General features: G+C 35.3%; 2 protein-coding genes across 4 annotated transcripts; both read right to left on the bottom strand.

Annotated features, from left to right (window-relative positions):
* Positions 1-1267: 1267 nt before the first annotated feature.
* Positions 1268-6854, bottom strand: LOC132610340 (probable alkaline/neutral invertase B). Of its 2 annotated transcripts, none has more exons than XM_060324639.1 (5): positions 6696-6854; positions 5653-6074; positions 4192-4623; positions 2428-2986; positions 1268-1974 (listed from the first exon to the last, which is right to left on the bottom strand). In XM_060324639.1, the coding sequence occupies exons 2-5, from the start codon at positions 6013-6015 to the stop codon at positions 1682-1684; spliced, it is 1647 nt and encodes a 548-aa protein (XP_060180622.1). In that variant the 5' UTR covers positions 6016-6074; positions 6696-6854; the 3' UTR covers positions 1268-1681. The 2 variants fall into 2 exon arrangements, with proteins under 2 accessions (XP_060180622.1, XP_060180623.1); XM_060324640.1 differs by having other exon boundaries at positions 5653-6088; positions 6696-6848.
* A 2978-nt stretch (positions 6855-9832) lies between these two features.
* LOC132609600 (uncharacterized) lies at positions 9833-18896 on the bottom strand. Of its 2 annotated transcripts, XM_060323662.1 has the most exons (11): positions 18779-18896; positions 16934-17350; positions 15753-15827; positions 15293-15346; positions 15011-15089; positions 14809-14936; positions 13265-13348; positions 13006-13089; positions 11559-11710; positions 11095-11245; positions 9833-10781 (listed from the first exon to the last, which is right to left on the bottom strand). In XM_060323662.1, the coding sequence occupies exons 2-11, from the start codon at positions 17276-17278 to the stop codon at positions 10482-10484; spliced, it is 1452 nt and encodes a 483-aa protein (XP_060179645.1). In that variant the 5' UTR covers positions 17279-17350; positions 18779-18896; the 3' UTR covers positions 9833-10481. The 2 variants fall into 2 exon arrangements, with proteins under 2 accessions (XP_060179645.1, XP_060179646.1); XM_060323663.1 differs by lacking the exons at positions 9833-10781; positions 11095-11245; positions 11559-11710 and adding an exon at positions 12213-12733.
* Positions 18897-20205: the final 1309 nt, after the last annotated feature.

Here is a 20205-nt window from a genome sequence, read left to right as displayed (position 1 = left end):
TTATTCAGTTGCACAGCATTGAAGAAATTGAAGATTTCAAGTGATCGCTCGAGTGCCTTTTACTAGAGGGCTGCATTAACCTTACTGGTATTGAATTAGATACTCCTAGTTTAACACGCTCCTCGTATACTCCTACTTGTTATGATCGTTTTTTGCCAAAACTAAAACTGAAAGCTTCAGTTTTGCTGAAAGTTGATCTCAAATTGGAAAAAATTGGACGTATGAAGCAAAAGAAGTCGAAAGATTATCTGAAGATACATCAGAAAAGATGGAGGTCACCCGAGAATTAGTATTTATTTTTTGTGTTTATACTTTAGATTAGATAGACATCTATAGTTGTCTCTCAGTTTAGAGTTATTATTTAGCTAGTCACTACTCACTAGTTTTGATTTGAATAAGTTTCCTGATACAAGTACTCTTAGTCTTAGGAAGACTTGTATTTAAACTTTGGTATATCAATACAATATACAGTTATCCATCTTCTCTCTAAATATATGTACTTTGCATAGAAGTTTCATAGTTTCTTCAGTCTTGCTGTGTGCCTGTGTTTAGTCTTTTTTTTTTTTTTTTTCCTCCAACTAATTTTATGTTAAGATTATTTATAAGTGATGACTAGTTGAGTAGCCTTTGATTTTAAAATCTGACACTTTCTTCGTTTTCTGAAATACCACTATTTGTCTGCACAACTATTTGTGTAACAGATAAAAGTAAGGTTAATAACACAAAACTAGATTCCTGGAACATTTGACACTCAATCGCTCTGTTTACAAAGGCACTTAAAATCACCAATTTTAATAGATAAATTCCATTTTAGGTGTCTAACTGAGAGTTCATGCCAAGTTTAAGAGGCTACCAATGTATTTGGCCCTGAAATAGAAACTAAGCATTACTTGGAATTGAAATATGGAAATATCCAAAGTTCTGCGGTAAATAAGGACTGGGGAATCCAAAAATCATGAAAGCAAGTGTTAGTGCACATCACGCCCAACAGAAGCTAGCATATAGTTTGTTACATTTACTTAGGGCTAAAAGAAATGAAAGTTGCATGAATCATCATGATAGGCGATCCATCTATGCAGTTCTATTAAGTGTACTTTGCTTTACAAGTCAGTACAAGTGAGAGCCTCTATACTGAAATCCACAAACCTCGTAATTCCTTAGGAGAGAAATGCAGTTCAGTTGTAACATGATAGTCCAGAGAGGAAGGGGGAAAGGGAAAAGATGCATTAGGTTGTTCAAAACGTTACTAAACAATATGCACCAAAGCTGATGTCTAAACCAGCATCATTAATCGTTCATTGGTGTTGAATGATGGTTAAGAAAATAATAAGCTTGTGCAAATGTAAGTACGTCTAAGTAAGTTAGTGCTGACAAAGTAAACCATGTTAAGAGCTACATCTCAATGCGTCTGCAATCATATCAGAAGTAGATTGTTGAACCTGATGCTAAATTAAGTTCCGGAAGAACGGAAGAAGTACAAGGTGTGCAGGAAAGAATCAGAGAGTAAGACAAACTGGTGGCGTTTTACGAGATTCTTACTTGTAACTTCCCTACAAGACCTTTCCTGCTTTCTTCTTTTCCTTTTGTTCTTTCTGCTTGATGCAGGCGCTTCATTCATATCCCTCCACATTTTGGATGTGATGAGATAAATAAAAGCTAAGAAGGAAATTCGATATAACAATCAAAACGAATTTGATCTTTTCAAGACAGGCTTCATCAGCTGCTTGTCTTCCTCAAGTGCAACCATTCCCACATGGGATGGATCTTCAAGCATCATCTTTGCCACCAAGTAGCCAGCAATTGACCATGTTTGGTATTTCCGAGCTTGCTTCCCAATGAATCGGCCAAGTTTTCCATCGTAATATTCAGGCCACCCATCCTTGGACAACCTTGTTTCAGCAAGTTCAATGGCACGCCTTGCAATCTGGGGGCGTCCAGTTTTGATACAAGCCGCTGTGAGGAGCCATAAAAGTACTGCCACCAAACACAAATAAATATAAGCATAGCATTATGCAAGATTAGAAAAATTTACACTAGACTGCCAAAGATTACATGTGACACATTAGTACCTTTTTCATGACTATTCAGCTGTAAATAATTCTTATGTTACCTGAATAAGGTTCCATAAAAAAGGTTCAAGCTAAGCCATACAAGGACAAATACTACCTCAAACTTGCATATTAACGAGCTGAGCAGTACATACATGACAAGGAAGTGTTGGTAAGAGAAACAAATAGCTGGCTTAAGCTGTTTCAATGTTCTCAGTACGGTGTCATAGGAAAATAGAATAAATATTATCCGAACTAATTACACTGTTTCCCAAACAGGATTAAATTAAACAGTGAGCTACAATCTTAGGAAACGTTCTTCATTATTTCATTTCACACTTCACTGTCCACCAAGGAACACTAGTAATTCAATTGATACCTGGCCATGAACCTCCGTTATGGTAGCTCCATCTAGTATTTTTTGGATCACATCCTGTTACAAGCCGCCAATCATGACCCTCTATAGCTGGATAACAAACTTTCAAAGGCATTTCTCCAACCAGTTCATCCCAACGTGACTCGATGAGATCCATGATCTTAGTTTCCTGTTCAGGGGTCGCTAAGCAAGATAAAATTGCAATACAATTTCCCAAGCAGAACCATCGGAAATCCATATTTGAAGGGCCAACATTTCCAATGAAATAACCTCCATGAAGTGGCATAAAATCAAAAACCCATTCTGGAAGAGAATCCGGGATGACATTAAACTTGTTGACTGCTGTGTGGGAATATTCTTCAGTTTTGTATCTGTATATGTCATTAACCTGTTTCAGATCGAGCCAAAAGTAGGTTCTCATGTGATAGCTCAGCGCGTGCAGTCTCTTTACAATTCGTTCTATGAACTCCTTCCCTTCAGCGTCATGCTTGAGTAAGAGAAGTGCACATCTTAAGGCCATAAAGAATAGTGCTTGTATCTCTATTGGGTATCCATAAACACCCTGACAATGTTCATGTACCACAATATAGTCAGTGAAACAAATGCATACTTATCGTAAGCACACTAATAAGGAAGAGCAAATTGTTTTAGTTGCAGTAAAAAAGTGATTGTAAGTTCTGCTCAGAACATGCCAGGTTTATCTGAGTAAGAGGGAGAGAAGGAGAATGATATACTTACAACCAAAAACCATAAGGAGATTCCAGAAGGGGATACCTTCACTTCTCTAGATTAAAATATAATTCAGGAAGGTGGAACTTGTATGTGTGATGGTATGCAATAGTGCCTTCAAACATATACAATGTTGGTCATACACTCAGCTGATTGTAGTTTATTGTTAATTGGTTTCCCATTTCCGGCAAGTACTAAAACCTCGAAGGCCCATGGATATCGCTTTTAATTCCATTGCAAGAACAATTGGATCCAAATGATGACTTGCATTTTCCCAATTTTGACATGAAGGACAAATTCTAGAAGCAGATAGGCTCCTATCCTAATTCTCAAATAGCCAATTCTAAATGGTACTATTACACAAGGCATATTTGTTTACATAAGACTTTTTATATAACCAATCAAGCAACTCAGTAGATTTGAATGGATTGAGCTTAAGTAAAATGCCTGCATGAACACAGAATTTAGCCACACAGATGAAGCTCGTGTCTTTTGAAGAAATTCATTCATATTTCTGGAGAATGGGAATTTAGCCCAACAAATAGGGCAGTACATAGGGAAACGATGATATTGTTTTATGAATTTTGCTCCCACTAAGGTAGTAGCTGTTGTTTCTTAAGTTTTTTTTCCCGCACGACTTCAGATTTTCATGCCGCATTAACAGACATTTTGTACGGCTGTAAGAAACCTATCTTTGAAACAGACCTAAGAATTTTGCAGTGCACTTTCTTCAATGTTAAGTCTGCAAGAGTCTACATGGCTTAGTCTGACAACAAAAATCACAAATTCTGATAACAAAATAAAGATACAGTAAGTAGAAATGGAGAATGAAAATCCAATTAGCTAACAACTCTAAGAACTAAAAACAGCATGCGCTAAAGTCATGATGATATGAAAATCACAAGCCTGCCAACATGAAGTCATGTCTATATGGAAGAGGAATGCACGTGAATTCATATAACATATTAATATATCAAGCTCATAAACGCAAAGTGAGTGCATATCACTACAATTATGTACGACAGCAGGAAAACTCACCATTCTACGATCAATCATACAGCATCCATCAGCACAAAGAAGAGTTGGTAATGTGTCAAAGCCCTCTGAAAGGCATAAACTAAGTATCAGGCGCATACCCTTCTGGCATTCAGGCATCTGAGACAAGGAAGTATCCCCTGTAGATTTTGTATATGCTCGAAGTAATATAATCCACCAAAATCCAGAATCAATAGGAGCCACTCTTCCTATCGCACTCTCACCAAAATCTGCCATTAATGTCTCTGTATTCCTGACTGGATCATGGAGCACTTTGAAACTAGCTGGCATTACACCCTCTCCTAATTGGAAGCGATCTATCTTTTTCTCCCACGACTGAAGACGAAGAGTTTTCAAGATGAAATTTTTTACTATTTCAGGTTCCCCGTTCATTAAAAAAGCCAATGCACTTGGAACGAAATCTCTGACAAACACCTGGAGGTACAGATGAACGTTAGTAAACATCTTGAGCATGAGAGAATGTGACCTCAGTACAGATTAAACTGGCCATCGATACAATTACCCTTTCAGAATGTCATAAATACCAAATGAGATCAGTCTTGTTTATTTAAGCACTTCGAAAAGGAATCTAGCATAATAACATATGTAAAATGTTCATTGGACCATAATCTTTACATAAGAACTTCCTCCTGTATCATGCAATTGGATGGCAGCTAGATTGGAGATTATTTATTCCAAAATTTAAATAGGCCGTTTGCACAGTGCCAAAGAAAATGCAATGAGTACGCAGCAGTTAGCTCAAGAAGCACATGTATTAATACAAACATTGATCCTTTTTAATTGGATGAGGAGAAACACTGCCCTCACTCATTGGCTGCTAGGAGAAGGAAATCAAACTCAACAGACTAGAAACACAAGTGATACAGCTGGCTGAACTCTGGATTCCCTGATCCTAATTTGAAGCAAACCAGACATTAGAACAGATATCCCATCACAGAACTATTGCATATGGTTCTCAAATGTAAAATTGATCAGACTTTATTACTTATAGTGAAGAGGACAAATATACAAACTGCAGGTATTAAGCCTTTTCCTATTATGTCACATAAAATTATTAGATCAGACTATTTTCTACAAGGGAACTTATCAAACTGTAAATGAACATTGCCTGATTAACTGTAATTCTACAGAAAAGCAAAGTATATGAATGTCAATTTAGCGAACCCAAACTTAAGTAGCAGACAATAAAGTATTACCCATACACAAGCTTCAGTTAATCGACTATGTCTCAGTCCTAAACTAGTTGATGTACGCTATACGTCACATCTAGATTCATTTTCCTCTACTTGGACTCTAATATATAAGGCAGTGATCAAACCAACCAAAAGCTAATCCACCACCTACTGATCCATAATTTAATTTGCAATGACAAGGCAATGATGCAAGTAGAAATGAAAATTCGAGTGCTCAACATACATAGGATGATATTATCAATGGCTTCACCTGATCGTAATTAAGCTTTTCGTCTGAACTATCTAATGCAGCAATTGTTCCAACAGGACGCCCGCGAAAGTGCACCAAGGAATGTCTCAACGCTTCCCAAGCCTCAGCAATCATCGGATGTGGATCAGACGCAAAAGGTGACCTTGGAGTGGTAAATCCAGACCATTTTGCTGGTGAATAGACTACATCAAATTCAGCTCTAGAAGGGGGATAAGGAGAGAACCCAATTTGAGCTTCACTAAAGGACCTCTCACCAAGTGAGCCCTTCCTCTCCATGTTCAAATTTCTTGGCCTCAAGAAATCAATATCTTCCAATTCCGCCATACTACTACAAGAGTCGTTACCATTCTGGTATACATCCATAGAGGGTGTAGAAATACTTATAATGAGTAGAGTTTGTAGGGATTCAGAGGCTCAACAATCTGCATTAATTCAGCTACATGCATATTAGTCCTTCATTTTCAATTTATTTTGTCTTATTTTCTTTTTTAGTCCGTTTCAAAAAGAATGCTTCCGTCCTTTTTTAGCAACTCTTTTATTAGTACAACTTTCCACGTGACATGTTTAAGACTACAAGAATAAAGAGAGTTTTGGTACATTCTACGTATCTTTAATTCAAGATTACAAGATTCAAAAGTTTCTTTGCATTCTACTCTGTGCCAAGTCAAAACCAGACAAACAAATTGAAATGGAGGGAATAATAAAGATTAAAGAAACAGAGGCTGAGTAATAAAAGAATGTTCTTCACGCACAAATTAGTACTTATATCTAATAGAGAAAGTCAACAGTGCTTAAAGGGAAACAAATCAAAGCTTTAGGATCTCTCTCAGTTTACCATATTCTTTTGTTTTCTCATTCTTGACCAAACAGGGGAAGCTAAGGAAACATATGAATATAAAGTAAGTTCGATACAATCAAGAAGAAAACTAAAAACCCATTTCCAAGACATCAAGTGGAGCAGCAATCTGTCCATGCATGTAGTAGCAAGTTCCTAGAAGTGGAAATCATGATAGAAAAAACTGTTTAACGGACATTATACTTACGTATAGGACGTTCAAAATCCGGTGAAAGTGAGAAAGAGCAATGACATAGGTGAAAGAAAGAAATATACATAGATCACTAAGAGTGTGAGTTGTGTGTGACTATGTGACGGTGAAATTATTGTGTATGGGACAATGATGACAAATGAGATACTGCCAAGTTCTGCCATGGCAACTAGTGTTGTTTTGTTTTAAAAAGTTTCTTTTTTTATATTCAGTAAGACAATTCAAACTTATACTCCCTCCGTTCACTTTTACTTTTACTAATTTTTCAATTTGGACTTTGCACATTCTTTAAAAAATAATATGTAATTGATATGAGCATTTTATCATAAAATCCATATTAATTGTTCTCTACCTCCCAAGGTAGATATAAGGTCTGTGTGACTCACTTTGTGGGATTTCATTGGATATGTTGTTGTTGTCAGTTTAAATCGTGGAAAATGATTTGAGGAATATGCAATTAATGTTAAGGGTGCGTAAAACATGAAAAAAGAATGATTTTCTCTTGGTATGCTAAAAGTAACAAGTAAAAGTTAAAATATATCTTTACTAAATTGAACAAGTAAAAGTGAACGGAGGCAGTTGATATAAAATTTAAAATCGCAAGTTACAAAAGACATTTTAGTACATTACACATCTTTACTTGAGGACTACAAGATTCAATTTTTTTTTTATTCCTTAAACTTTGTGTCCAATTAAATTCAGACACTTTAAATTGAGACGGAGGGAGTATCTTTTATCAATACAGTAGCAATAATTTCATCATGTAGGACAAAATAGGAAAAAAGATAAAATGGTTAGGTGTGAAAATTTGGAATCTTGGTGTATGCATGTATATGTGGGTCAGTGGGTGTGGGGATGTATATTACTATATAATATAAGAGGGAATGTGAGGACTTTTGTAGTCCTCACAAGAGTTTCCCAAATTTTTAAAAAAATTTTAATTAATTATTTTTATGTTCTAATTTTATTTATTTAAGTAAATTTTTTTATTTTTTATTTTTAAGGTTTACTTTTCAAAAGCTATCGAACCTGGGGACTTTTGTAGTCCTCACAATAATTTCTAATTCTTTTAAAAAAAATTAATTAATTACTTTTAGGTCCTAATCTTATTTATTTAAGTCAATTTTTTTATTTTTTATTTTTAAGGTCTACTTTTCAAAAGCTATCGAACCTTCTACCTCATTTTTCATGTTCTTTGATTTTCTGGTTCGTGCTCGATATCCGCATTTAAGCCCAATTAATGTAGATAATTAGCACTGTATCGCGCCTATTCGGAGGGAACGCTTCCTCCAAAGATTTTTTCCATATCCATGTTCGAACCCCTAATCCCTAATTAAGAGAGGAGCAGCTCCATCCGCTGCACAAGTTAAATTATGTATTTGTCTTAAAAGTTCATTAACTATGTATAGATTATTTATTTAGAACTAAATAACTTCAGAAAATTAGGATACATAAGTTATAAATGTCAAATTCTGGCTCCGCATTTGATTTGAGGTAAATAATTTTATCAAAATGGAAGTTAAAATATTAAAGCAGTGGAATGAAAATTTTGCTTTTATATAATTACCCACTTGTGGGACTACAATGGGTATATGGTTGTTGTTGTTGTTGTTGTTGTACACTTCTACTAACACAGATTATATTTTTTTAATTAAAATATCTACTTTTATATCTTGAGTTTGGGCCCGGGCTTAGCACGGGCCTCACATAAGTAGTGTAACTAATATAAGGTGAAAAGCATAAATGGGGCTATGGATTTTGGAGTTTTGCTGTGCTAGTGGGGTATACTAGTAGTACTACCACTCTCTGCAAAGCTGGAGCACTCTTTCTCATCGAATTAATTAAACTTTTGCTAACAACGCCTCTACCATCAATAATCTACAAAAATAGTATTTCTGTAGTATGTGTTTTTGGTAAGATATTTTTTCTACTCCCCCGTCTCAACTTATGTGACTTATTTTTCTTTTAAAGCTATCTAAAAAATAATGTCATATTTCTATATTTAAAAATAATTTAACTTTATGATACGATTTACCGCCATACAAATATCTAAGGCTTATTTTGGATCACAAAATTCAAAAAAAATCTTTTCTTTCTTAAATTTCGTGTCTAGTCAAATGGTGTTACATAAATTGAGACGGAGGGAAAATATGTTATTAAAAGTTCGAGTTTTGTATATTGATAAACAAAAACACTATTGATCATGAGTGAGGATAAATTAAAGAAAAACCCCTTTCACATTTTGGACTGCTCATATGTGAAGTTGTAAAGCAAAACTCTTTTAGATTAAGCTTTATGCAATGATGATGTTAAAAAAAGCTTTTTAACAATTAAAAATCACTTGGGGAGTAATAGAGAGTTTGAAGTTGAGTGCTTGAATTAAATTGCTCCTAAAACAGGAAATGTCAGGCCACACTTTTAAATTTTTTGTTTAGCTCTTTTCTAGGAGATACTAAAGCTAAATATATGAGGAATGGGAAAAAGTAGTCCAAAAAAAAAAAAACGATGCACGACAAAAATTTATTCAAAGCAAGAAAGATCAGTTATAATATATATAGAAAAATATAATGTACAGCTAGATTTATAGATTGTAAAAAATATTCGAGAGCAAATATATGAAAGTAATGAACTATTTTAACAACAATTAGGACTTTGCTTTAGTTAATTAAATCTCAACCATTAATTTTAGATATGACATGTGCCCTCGATCCAAACAAGAACTTGAAAAAAATAAAGAGAAGAGAAATGGAAAGGAACCAAATCACAGAGCATATATTAATATGGATTGATAATTTTAAAAACTTGTCGAGTATTATGAAATATGTCAATTAGTGCGAATGTCCATCTCTCTAATAATCAACTTCCACAGCTCCATGACCTCAATCACAATCTCCCACCCGGCCACAACCCCACAACCTCACTCATGAATATGATCTTCCCCATGATGTCAATGGTTAAATTTCATATTACCATTTGATGTTTCAATGTATCCCTATAAAAAGAGTATGTTGAAACACTTGAAAGAAAGAAAGAAAGTTCTGTTATATTGTATTTCTTACTTTTATCTTTATATTGTCATTTTGAGCTTGATTCTACAAAATTCAACTGACACACGGAGAGCAAGAGAGATGAACTGGAGCTGGAATACTGTGTTCATGTAACAATAGAATTTTAAAAAAAAAAAGTTTTTGGCCCAACGAATGGGAACTGGGAAATACTACAAAGTTTGACTGCAAGGGTCAAACTATTACAAATTTGGAAAGGTGTGGGCTGTCTCCTCTATCAAAATAGTAAGAGAAAGAGAAGAGGGACACCTAGTTTATTTTAATTTCATTGTGCTTTTATCACTATAAACCCCCACCCCCCCACCCCCCCACCCCCCCACCCCAAAAAAAAAGGGATACTACTACTAAATGACAGGAAGCAACTGGTCTATTTATCATGAAAAATGAAGCTGCTTCATTTAACCAATGCCTCTCAAGCTCCCACTAAATCTTGGGAAATAGATATCACCAAAGATCAATAATAATTCCTCCACAACTGAAGATCAACCTACCAGTCCAGTCCCGGTGCAAAATTCAATACCCCTCCTGATAAATCTTCATAAATTTCAAGAGTTCACACGTATAGAGCCTAGAACACTTTGTAACTGCTTTTCTTCAAACTATCGCAGTCAATTCAATGGATTCCAAATCTGGAGAAATCTCATTGTTGAGAAATCTCTCGTGTTGAAAGCAATTCCAGCATAGCAGTTCCACATAAAGCTTTGCTTGGTAGTCATAATCAGATTGTAGCAACACTAGGCTCTGGTTTTACCATTATCTTTACTGGTTTCCCGAGCTTGGATTTATCTTCCATTCGAGCAATTTCAAGAGCCCTCTCACAAATAGGATATCCCTGATCATCCCATGACTCCAGTATTATGCCAGAACCAATACAAGTCCTTCCATCGTAAAAGGCCGCAAACTGTCCAGCTGCCAAACCCTGATCATCTTCAGATAACCGGACAACTGCAACTTCCTGGCCATGTTCATCAACTTCCATGACCAAGCTGCAGTTGTAAAAACCGGGACCATGACGAACCTACAGAACAATTGTAAATGAGCATTTGCTTGTACACCAAACACCGTATCACTCTGAAATTCTAGTGTTACCAAGCTCACAATGCAAAACTTAAAGTATGACAGAGTGCTCCCAAAATAAAATAATCAGGTAAGAGAACAACGAAAATCCAAGAAACTCAACCTCTTATTTCACTTGTGTGCTATGTCATGTACATCTTAACATTTGTTCTTTACAACCTAAGCTCATGTTGGACTTTCTTAGATAAGTATAAAAGTGTCATTCAACTTATGTTTAAGGAAAAATTAAAATGGGGAGAAAAGGAAAGATTTACCTTGCATTCAAGCTCATTGATTTGACTAGGAAGTAAACCACTGAGCCATTTCAAGGATCCAACACGAAATAGCCGTCTTTTCTTGTCAACGGAAAAATAATTTCTTGATACATAGACAACATTGTTTCTAATATCCTTCTCCACAACATACCTACAAAGTAATCCAAATTTTTAATCAGCACATTTAAAGACAAATGGAAAAGATTGACACATATTCGTATTGATGACTATAATTGCTCAAGAGGTCCTAATGTCATGAAGGCCAGGACCATAAGATGCAGCATTTTGTTATCTGTTTAGTGTGGATTATGGCAACTATCATCTTGTTGAAGATCAAGTATAGCCATTTGCAGTAGGCAGTTAATAACACTACCAAAAACAGTTGAATATAAGATAATCAAATTGCTTAACCACTTGAGACCACAGCTAGTACATATATTAAGAAAGAGCTCGTAGCCGCATACCAGGGCCCTCCGGGAAGACGTAAACCTTGGCGTTGGCCAATAGTATAGAACCAAAAGCCGCGATGGTTTCCGAGATAATCTCCACTCTCTGCTTCCAATATAACACCTTCTGATTCTCCAATGTGTCTAGCAACAAATTCACTGAATTTTATCTGAAATTCCAAATGGAAGTGACACTGAGATCTCTGGGGACAACTGAATTTTTACAGAAATTAGAACAAATCTTAAGCTTTTCAGAGAAGTGTGCAAAATCTAACAGAATTTAAGAAAGTGTATAGCTACAAAATGAGTCTGGTTAAAACATATATATATATATAGGAGGTTTGTGATGATTTTTCAATCTTTTCGACTAGGTAATCTAGTATCCTTATGCATGAAGATAATCAATTCGGTCGTTGTGGTCGGACTCTATTATGGATTTCTGACCACATTCTCCATAGGGCCCTCTTATCTCTTCCTTCTCCGAGCTCTAGTTATGGAAGAAGGAACCGAGAAGAAGGTAACAGCAACAACTGGTTTTATTACGGGACAGCTCATGATGTTCATATCAATCTATTATGCGCCTCTGCATCTAGCATCGGATATATATATATATATATATATTTGTTGTGTAGACCCTCTACACAAAAGATGAAGTTTTGAATATAGAGCTAGTCATGGTTATGAATATACTTATATTACTTGTACTGGTGGATGGAAAATATGAACCTCCACATCCTTTTTTTTTTTTTTTTGAATAAGGTAACATTTGTATTCCATCCAAAAGTATCAGCATTTTTTTGAATGCTGATGTGAAACTTTACAGGTAAAGCCACCAAAAACAGTGGCCAGGAGGTAATGATGCTAGTTATAATTTACACATTGCCTAGAAAATCTACCAAATCACCTACTTCTCCCACTATATCTTGTTTACACCAAAAATAAATGAAACTAAGACACTTCATTTTAACTATCTGGATGGAGTTAGCTTTATCTTCAAATTGTCTTGAGTTTCTTTCCTTCCAAATTGACCACCAAATACAAGCTGGAATGGACTGCCACCAATCTTCCTTCGCCTTCCTTCTTCCAATTCCTTTCCAGTTGCATAGGAGTTCTAGAGTTGATCTTGGTAACACCCACTTCACCCCTAGGATACAGCATTGGCACTTGGCACTGGCATCTTGATATAAAATGGTCTTAAATATAGCAAAAACATTGTAAGTCCCACCCATTTTGCATAGACAATTACTGTCTGCTGCAACTACTCCGGAAAGCTCATACATTGTTATTTTTAGCAAATGATACTCACGAGTCATGGTTAAGAGAGCCAGTTAACTGATTACAACTTACCAGCAGCATAGTTAAACAAGTTAATAAGTAACTTATTTGAGTTACTATTGACCAAACAACACCTTATTCCAAAAAACAAAAAATTCATGTAGCTGACAAATGTGCTGGTAAAACAGACCTTTCCAAGAAAACATATTCCTTGTGAATCCTTCCTGTCTTGGTTTGGTAGATTAAATGACTTAGCAAGCATGCGAACTTCATCCTGAAGATATGTGATGAAAGATTAAGAGCAATTCAGCCTCAATGAAGACTAGAACTTTTTTAAACAATCACGTCCCAGAAGGAAGGAGGATAAAGATAGATTCACTCTCAACGACTTAATATTTGATTATGATTGTAAAGAAGTGATAAGTGCAAAGACAACAGTCTCACCTCACCTTTTGGATACATCCAAGTGGGAATACAAGTCGTTTAAGCTGAGCCTGTGAGAGATGAGAAAGAAAGTAGGTTTGGTCCTTGACCTGAAACAGCACCACTGCTGACATAAGAAATCAACCGGATTGACCCAAAAAAAAAAAAGAATGAAAAAACTCAGGGGCAAGGATGTGTTTAGAATTCTAGGAATATCAAATAAAGCAAAAAGCTAGCACAAACATCATGAATTTTAGAGTACAGAAGTTGCTTTTATAGATAAAACTTCCAAAATACATAAAAACTGAATTTAGAAAATAAAACTTCAAAGAATGTCACTCATACGTTGTTTAATGTTACTGTTAGTTAGACTAAGGAAGACATGATAATCTGTAAAGAATCAAGTACCCCACAAATAGACAGGAGATTTTGAGGAGTCTTTCAATCCAAGTTTTCGATTAAAATTGGACATCACTTGCAAAGCATGCTACACTCACAAACTTAGGGGTGTCAAATAGGAAGGTTGGGCTAAATTTAGGCCGGTCAAAAAGGGTTGAGTCAACAAATGGCTCATGATTTATCCCGTCCAAAATTCACTTGAATCAAGATGGATTTGGACATGTGGCCAATTTGGGCAAAACGGTAGATCATTGCCCAACCTGCCCAAGTCAAACCATTTTTTCATTTGTTTGTTTTTTCACTAAATCAAGAAAGTTTTTTCTTTATTTAGAGAAGGAATTCAGTGGAAGTGTGGAAATGTACATATCAAACCAAACAAAAATATATTAAAATTATTTTTATACCCTTGTAATGCTTCTGGTGTGCTTAGGAAAGGTGTAAGTTATACAACTCTTAGCAAATCAGGAATTAAGGAGTGACAAATTAAACCACTTCTTTCTTCTTCTTTTTTCTTTTTCTTTGTTTTGATAAGGAAAATTAAACCACTTCTTCTGTCATAAAAAAATGATGAACTCCTAGTTAAGGTTCATTCTTGGAGCAGTATTGATACTGCATATGAACCTTTAACAGAACAATATATTCGCTTTGGTTGTTTTATTCATCTGAGCTTTAGCATAATTTGGAGATCTACATTACAATTTCATTATGAGATAAATCTTTTCTTAATGAGGTGCTTCATTACATTTACTATATTTTCAAGATAAGACCAAATGTAAAAATATCCCAAGAAACATACCAAACTTAATTGAAAGAATTACACAGACAGTCGTGGAAAATATCGATGAAAAGATCAAAGAATAAATTTTTGTTAAAAGCACCAGGGGTTGGGTGGGTTATGAAGGTGTTAAATCAAACTTTATATCCTCAATTGCTAAATGCCTATGTCTCGCACAAAAGGAATTACTTTTTGTAGGACAGTAATGTTTAATTAACCATGCATATCTGCCTTAGTCTATTCAATTTACCATATGTTCATCCTTTTACCTACAATGACGCAAGATTCTTTTCCACTACTCTTCTTCAAGATATTCCCTTGTCAAGTAAACATATCAAACTTTACAAAAGAAATATGGCGCTAGGCTCTAAACATATATGAATATTAAATACACACCATATCTTTTGACAATTCCAAGACAGAAGGTTCGTCCAGCTGCTCAGTAGATGTGTGGACAATCTTTGCATAATGTCCTGAAGCAACAAAGTCAAATTCCATTCCACTAATGGCATCCATAAAAGCACCTGAAATAAATTTGCCACTTTCAGGCAAACGAAACTAAAGAATCATGGATTGCTTTTCGTATAAGATGACTCACCAAATTTTATTCTAGTATTACAAAGGACATCTGGATTTGGAGTCCTGCCACATTTGTACTCCTCAATGATATATGACACCTAAACATGGAAAACTTACTAATCAAAAAACAAACTAAAATTATGACCAAGCTTTCATCAATATCCCCCTGCTTATCTTTATATAGCACCACATAAAGAAACCTTTGTATAAAAACCCAATCTATGGTAAATAAAGTTTCATTCATGAGACAAGGCTGGAAAAATGTGTAATTAAAGCAGCTGAAGAGTAACCAGAAACATACCACATTATTCCAATATTCATCAGTCAAATGGACAACTTCCAATGGTACATCAACCTGAGAAGTTCAAAAATAAGATGTTGTGGAAACTTAATTGGAAATATCAAACTAACTAATGCAAGAAAAAGAAAACCCCCTCCCTCCCTCCATAACAGGAACCATCAATGTGAAAAGAGCTTATGGAAACATAGTGGGAAATATCAAATTACTAATGCAAGACCAGGAAAAAGAACAATCACCCACAATCTGGACTATGTGCAAGTGTGTCATGTCTGAAAACACTCGATTGAATGTTAATTTAAACTATTTGGTATGGTTATCCTTTTTCCACAGCCAGGCCAGGAAGTTGTATAATCTTGTCCATTGACAATAGATTTTAATTCTTCACTGGTCTCTAATGTATCAAAATTCTGTTCCAAACCAATACATAAAAAGAGAAACTAACCAAGGAAAAGAGACTGACCTGGTCACAAACAGCCTTCGCATATTTCAAGTCATCCTCCCATGGGCATTCAGACCAAAAGTTCTCAAAGTCATCCTACAAAAGAAAAGGCAATACACTTGATAATTGTTTAACACTGCTTGAAACTGAAAAGATTATGGGGTCATTTTGTTTAAGGTATAAGGAAAACTAACCCCGGTATAAAAATCACATAGTTAAAATAGTGTTGGTCTGCAACATAAAATTCTCATTACAAATTTAATCTCTTTTTTTTTTTTTTTTTAATGACATGGGAACCCGCAGCCGCTACCCTTCGGGTGCGCACAGGGTAGACCCAGCTCCTGTGCAATAGCTCGCAAACCACACAGGAGAGGTAACCCACACTAGGCAAGCCCCGCGCAACGAGCTCGACCCAGAAGGCAAATCCCTTGCTGTCGTAGGCAAGGAGTTTCGAACCTGAGACCTCCATTATGAAAGCCCCATGCTCAACCAACTGAGCCACCCTTGCGGGTATTACGAATTTAATCTTTCATAACTGTTACAGCATTTGATTCTTAATTAATAATAAGTACATCATTTGATTTTTGGTATTAAATTATGTAGTATTACAGATTGACATAATTTATCTGAGAAACGAGGTACTATTTTGTTTATGAAAGGTAGTCTTAAGAAAAATCTAAAACTACCGCTAATAAGATAGAGTTAATCGTCAAAAACACACTTGACCTATCACTATTTCGTGAGTTTCACACCTCAACTATCGGTTGTTCCTTTTCCTACCTGAACTATCACCATCTATGTATTAAAACACATCTAGGTGAGTAGATGGTGATAGTCCAGGTAGGAAAAGGGAACAACTGATAGTTGGCCTAGTCAGCTGAGTAGATGGTGATAGTTCAGGTAGGAAAAGGGAACAACTGATAGTTGGCCTAGTCAGCTTCGAGGTGTGTTTTAACGCATAGATGGTGATAGTTCAAGTAGGAAAAGGGAACAATTAATAGTTGGGGTATGAAACTACGCAAAGGTGACAGTTTAGGTGTGTTTTTGACCATTAACTCTATAAGATGGTACTCCAATTATTTGATCTATCAAAAGGGATAGGAAGAGAGGGAACAATACTAAACAATCCATATTCTTCAACTCTGCATAGCAACTTAAACGAAGACTAATTAATTTGGGCTAGAAGTAGTAAAATTATATACCTGAAACCAAATCTTGAGATAGAAAGCGGTGCAAGAATGTCCAGCAGCATGAAGTAGCCGAAGAGCCACGCTGCTATCGACGCCGCCACTAACTAAAACCGCCACTTTGAGAGGATTCTTGTGAGGCATTGAGCAAGATAAGTATGTGGGATCGATTTTTTCATCCACATAGTTCCTAATTGGAGATGAAACTGCAAGAGGTTTCAGCGAAAACAGTCTTGAAGTAGTTGTAATCTTTCTTGGCTGAGAAAAAAACTGGATAAGGGGTTTTCGGAAGAACAAGTGCTTGAGAGAATGTGAAGATTGAAGGGGAAGAAGGATTGTTGACATGGCTGCCCTTAGCATTTCTGTCTCTGAAATTCTGGCTATGGCATGTACTACCTTCGTCCCATATTAGTAGCTTCTCTTTTGTATGCCCTGAAGAAATCATAAATAAGAATTATTTACTCTTAGCTTTCTTCATGAATAAGGGTAAACTAATCTCACTGGTATTTAAACAATAACAATATCAACCAATAATCACTTGTTTAAACTCCTCAAACTTATAATTTTTATATCTGCAATCAATATTGTATATTTTCAAAAACAACTAATATTAAGGGGAAAACGTAAGAAAATAATTAATTTTATCTTGATTTTGTAACTGACAAATATTCTGGGACAACTATTTTAAATAATCTTGATTACCGGGGCATTGGTTGGTCCAGTTCGGTTTTTAGAAATTTCGATTTGATTTAACCGGTTTTCAATTTTTTATTTGGTGCACTAATAACCGAAACGATATCACTTTTGTTTTTTTGATTTTTGCTAATTCGGTTTGTTCAGTTATCAGTTTGGTTCGGTCACTTTGGACCCTGCCATATTAGGCTTTTTATTTGGACTTCTTTTAACTAAAAAATATGTGTTCAAAAGATTAATTGATCGCAACAGCCAAGGACATAGCAGTTGGTGCAAAACTATGCAATTACCAATATGCAGCAAATAGTAAATACTCCTACTTGACAATCAAGCTTGAAAGAACCAAAAAGGTGCATACCACAACTCCAAAGAACTCTAGCAGTAGCTAAACAAAAGAGAAGCTGCGTACACAAATGTACATAAAAAGCTAAACTTTGAAAGGTTTAAAGACTATATCTTATAGCAAATGGTTCTAAATGTGAGTACTTCTAATAAATACACGACATCGACAAGCAGAAATCAATAAATTCAAAGTACACAAAAACACAGAATAATATTAATCGATAACTGAACAGAATCTCAACTCAACCATACAAAAATTTTAAATCATAGAACTTACAACATCGACAAGCAAAATATTTCAACAGATTTGTAGTCTATTTGGCCTAAGCTTCTAAAATCAACTTATTTTGAAAAGTGCTTTTCAAAAAAGTATTTTGGTTATAAGCAAATTGTGTTTGACCAATTAATTAAAAAACACTTTTGAGCAGCAATTAATATGTTTGGCACTTTTAAAAAACTGCTTCTAAATGTATTTTCTTGAAAGTGTTTCGGAGAAAAACTGCTTTTTTTTTTTTTTTTTTTTGCCAAACTTTGAAAAAGTGCTGCTAAATATATTTTCTCAAATGTGCTTTCGGAGAAAAATTACTTTTGTAACTTCTGCAAAACAGTTTGTGCTACTCCCCCCATAAACACTTATTTTCTTCCAAAAAAAACTTGGTCAAACAGGCTATTAACATGGAGTTCAAAATCTTCAAATAGAGAAAATAATAATTGAAATCAAGCTTCGAACAGTCTCAATTCAATTATGGTGCGTATAGTTGAGTTCTTTCAAGAAATTTAAGATTTTTCTTTTCAAAAAAAAAAAAAAACAATGGTGGGACTTACCTGACGCTTCGCTCGGTCTGTCTCGAATCTTTGTAATGTCCGGTCGACTACCTGAGGCTTCGCTCTTTTCATGTCACCTCTTTATTATCTTTATAAGATTTTCGAGAAAGTGATAAAATAATCCCTTAAGTATGCATTTAATATTTTTGGTCCCTTAAGTCTGCAAAAAGTTGACACTTTTAGTCTCCATACTCTGTTTGTTAGAGACGGAACTAACAGTTAGAGGTACAATTAGTTTCTACTATTTTGATTTATTTGTAGGGTATAGTGTTACAGGTGTAGTTTATGCAAAAAAAATTATATCTTTTTAGTGTCTGCTGCAATTTTTTTTTTTTTGTTGAATATTTTAGTTTTGATATGATTTTCTTGGCAGTATGGTTAAATAAAGTTTTCCCACTATTTTTGTTAAATCGAACGAACATCAATTGTTAAATATTTGACGGATACTATAAGTGTTAACTTGGTGAACTTAAGAAACCAAAATTATTAGTGCATACAAAGGGACTTTTTGAACTTATCCTCAAACATAAGGGACCATTTTTAACATTTTCTCTAAGATTTTCAGTTAAATAAACTTTGATTGGAATTAAAAGGAAAAACAGTCTCGACTTTCTGTCTCTCAGTCTTAGTGAACAAATACGACTACTAATTTTGAACCCTATACCCCTAAAAAACACGAGCGAGATTAGGAATAGTGATATATGGGGCAAGTTGGGATTGGCTTCCATGGTGGACAAGATGCGGAAAGCGAGGTTGAGATGATTCAGTATGTGAAGAGAAGAAGCACGTATGCTCCAGTGAGGAGGTGCCAAAGGTTGACAATGATAAGTCTGGAGAGAAGTTAAGGTAGACCGAGAAAGAATTAGGAGAGGTGATTAGACTGCATGTGTCTCTCATGTGACCACTAACACGTGCCTCTCATGTGACCGTTAATCAGGTTATGACAATGGCTTAAGTCATCCACAACCCCTTAAAGTTGTCCACAGAATCCACTTAAACACCTTAACCCAGACTTGTACCTGTTGAACACCTTTAATTTTCGAAAGTTGATCCTATTAGACACTTTTTGCGAACATGGCGTGGTGAGTGTAATACACTTATCAGAGGCGCGTGAACGATGTTTTTTAATATAATTTTTTTCTCTTCTTCTCCATTCTTAACCCTACCACCATCCACCGTCAACTTGTGTAAAACCTCATGCTTCCGAGCTAAGCATTGACTTAGAAGACGAAGACATAATAGAACCACTATCACGAGCGAAACTGGAGAACCATAACGGGCACCTGGTCTTACTTACCGAGTACCACTGGATATGCATCTGTAACGTAATCATAAGCATAGGTGGGCCATTAGGGCCACCATGAGATAGCCCGCTGACTCATATAAGTAATAGACTGGAATAAAGAGTAATAGACTGGAATAAAGCA

The sequence above is a fragment of the Lycium barbarum genome, chromosome 9, assembly GCF_019175385.1.
Source record: "Lycium barbarum isolate Lr01 chromosome 9, ASM1917538v2, whole genome shotgun sequence".
Taxonomy (NCBI): Eukaryota; Viridiplantae; Streptophyta; class Magnoliopsida; order Solanales; family Solanaceae; genus Lycium; species Lycium barbarum.
This window is presented reverse-complemented; position numbering and strand designations above follow the sequence as displayed.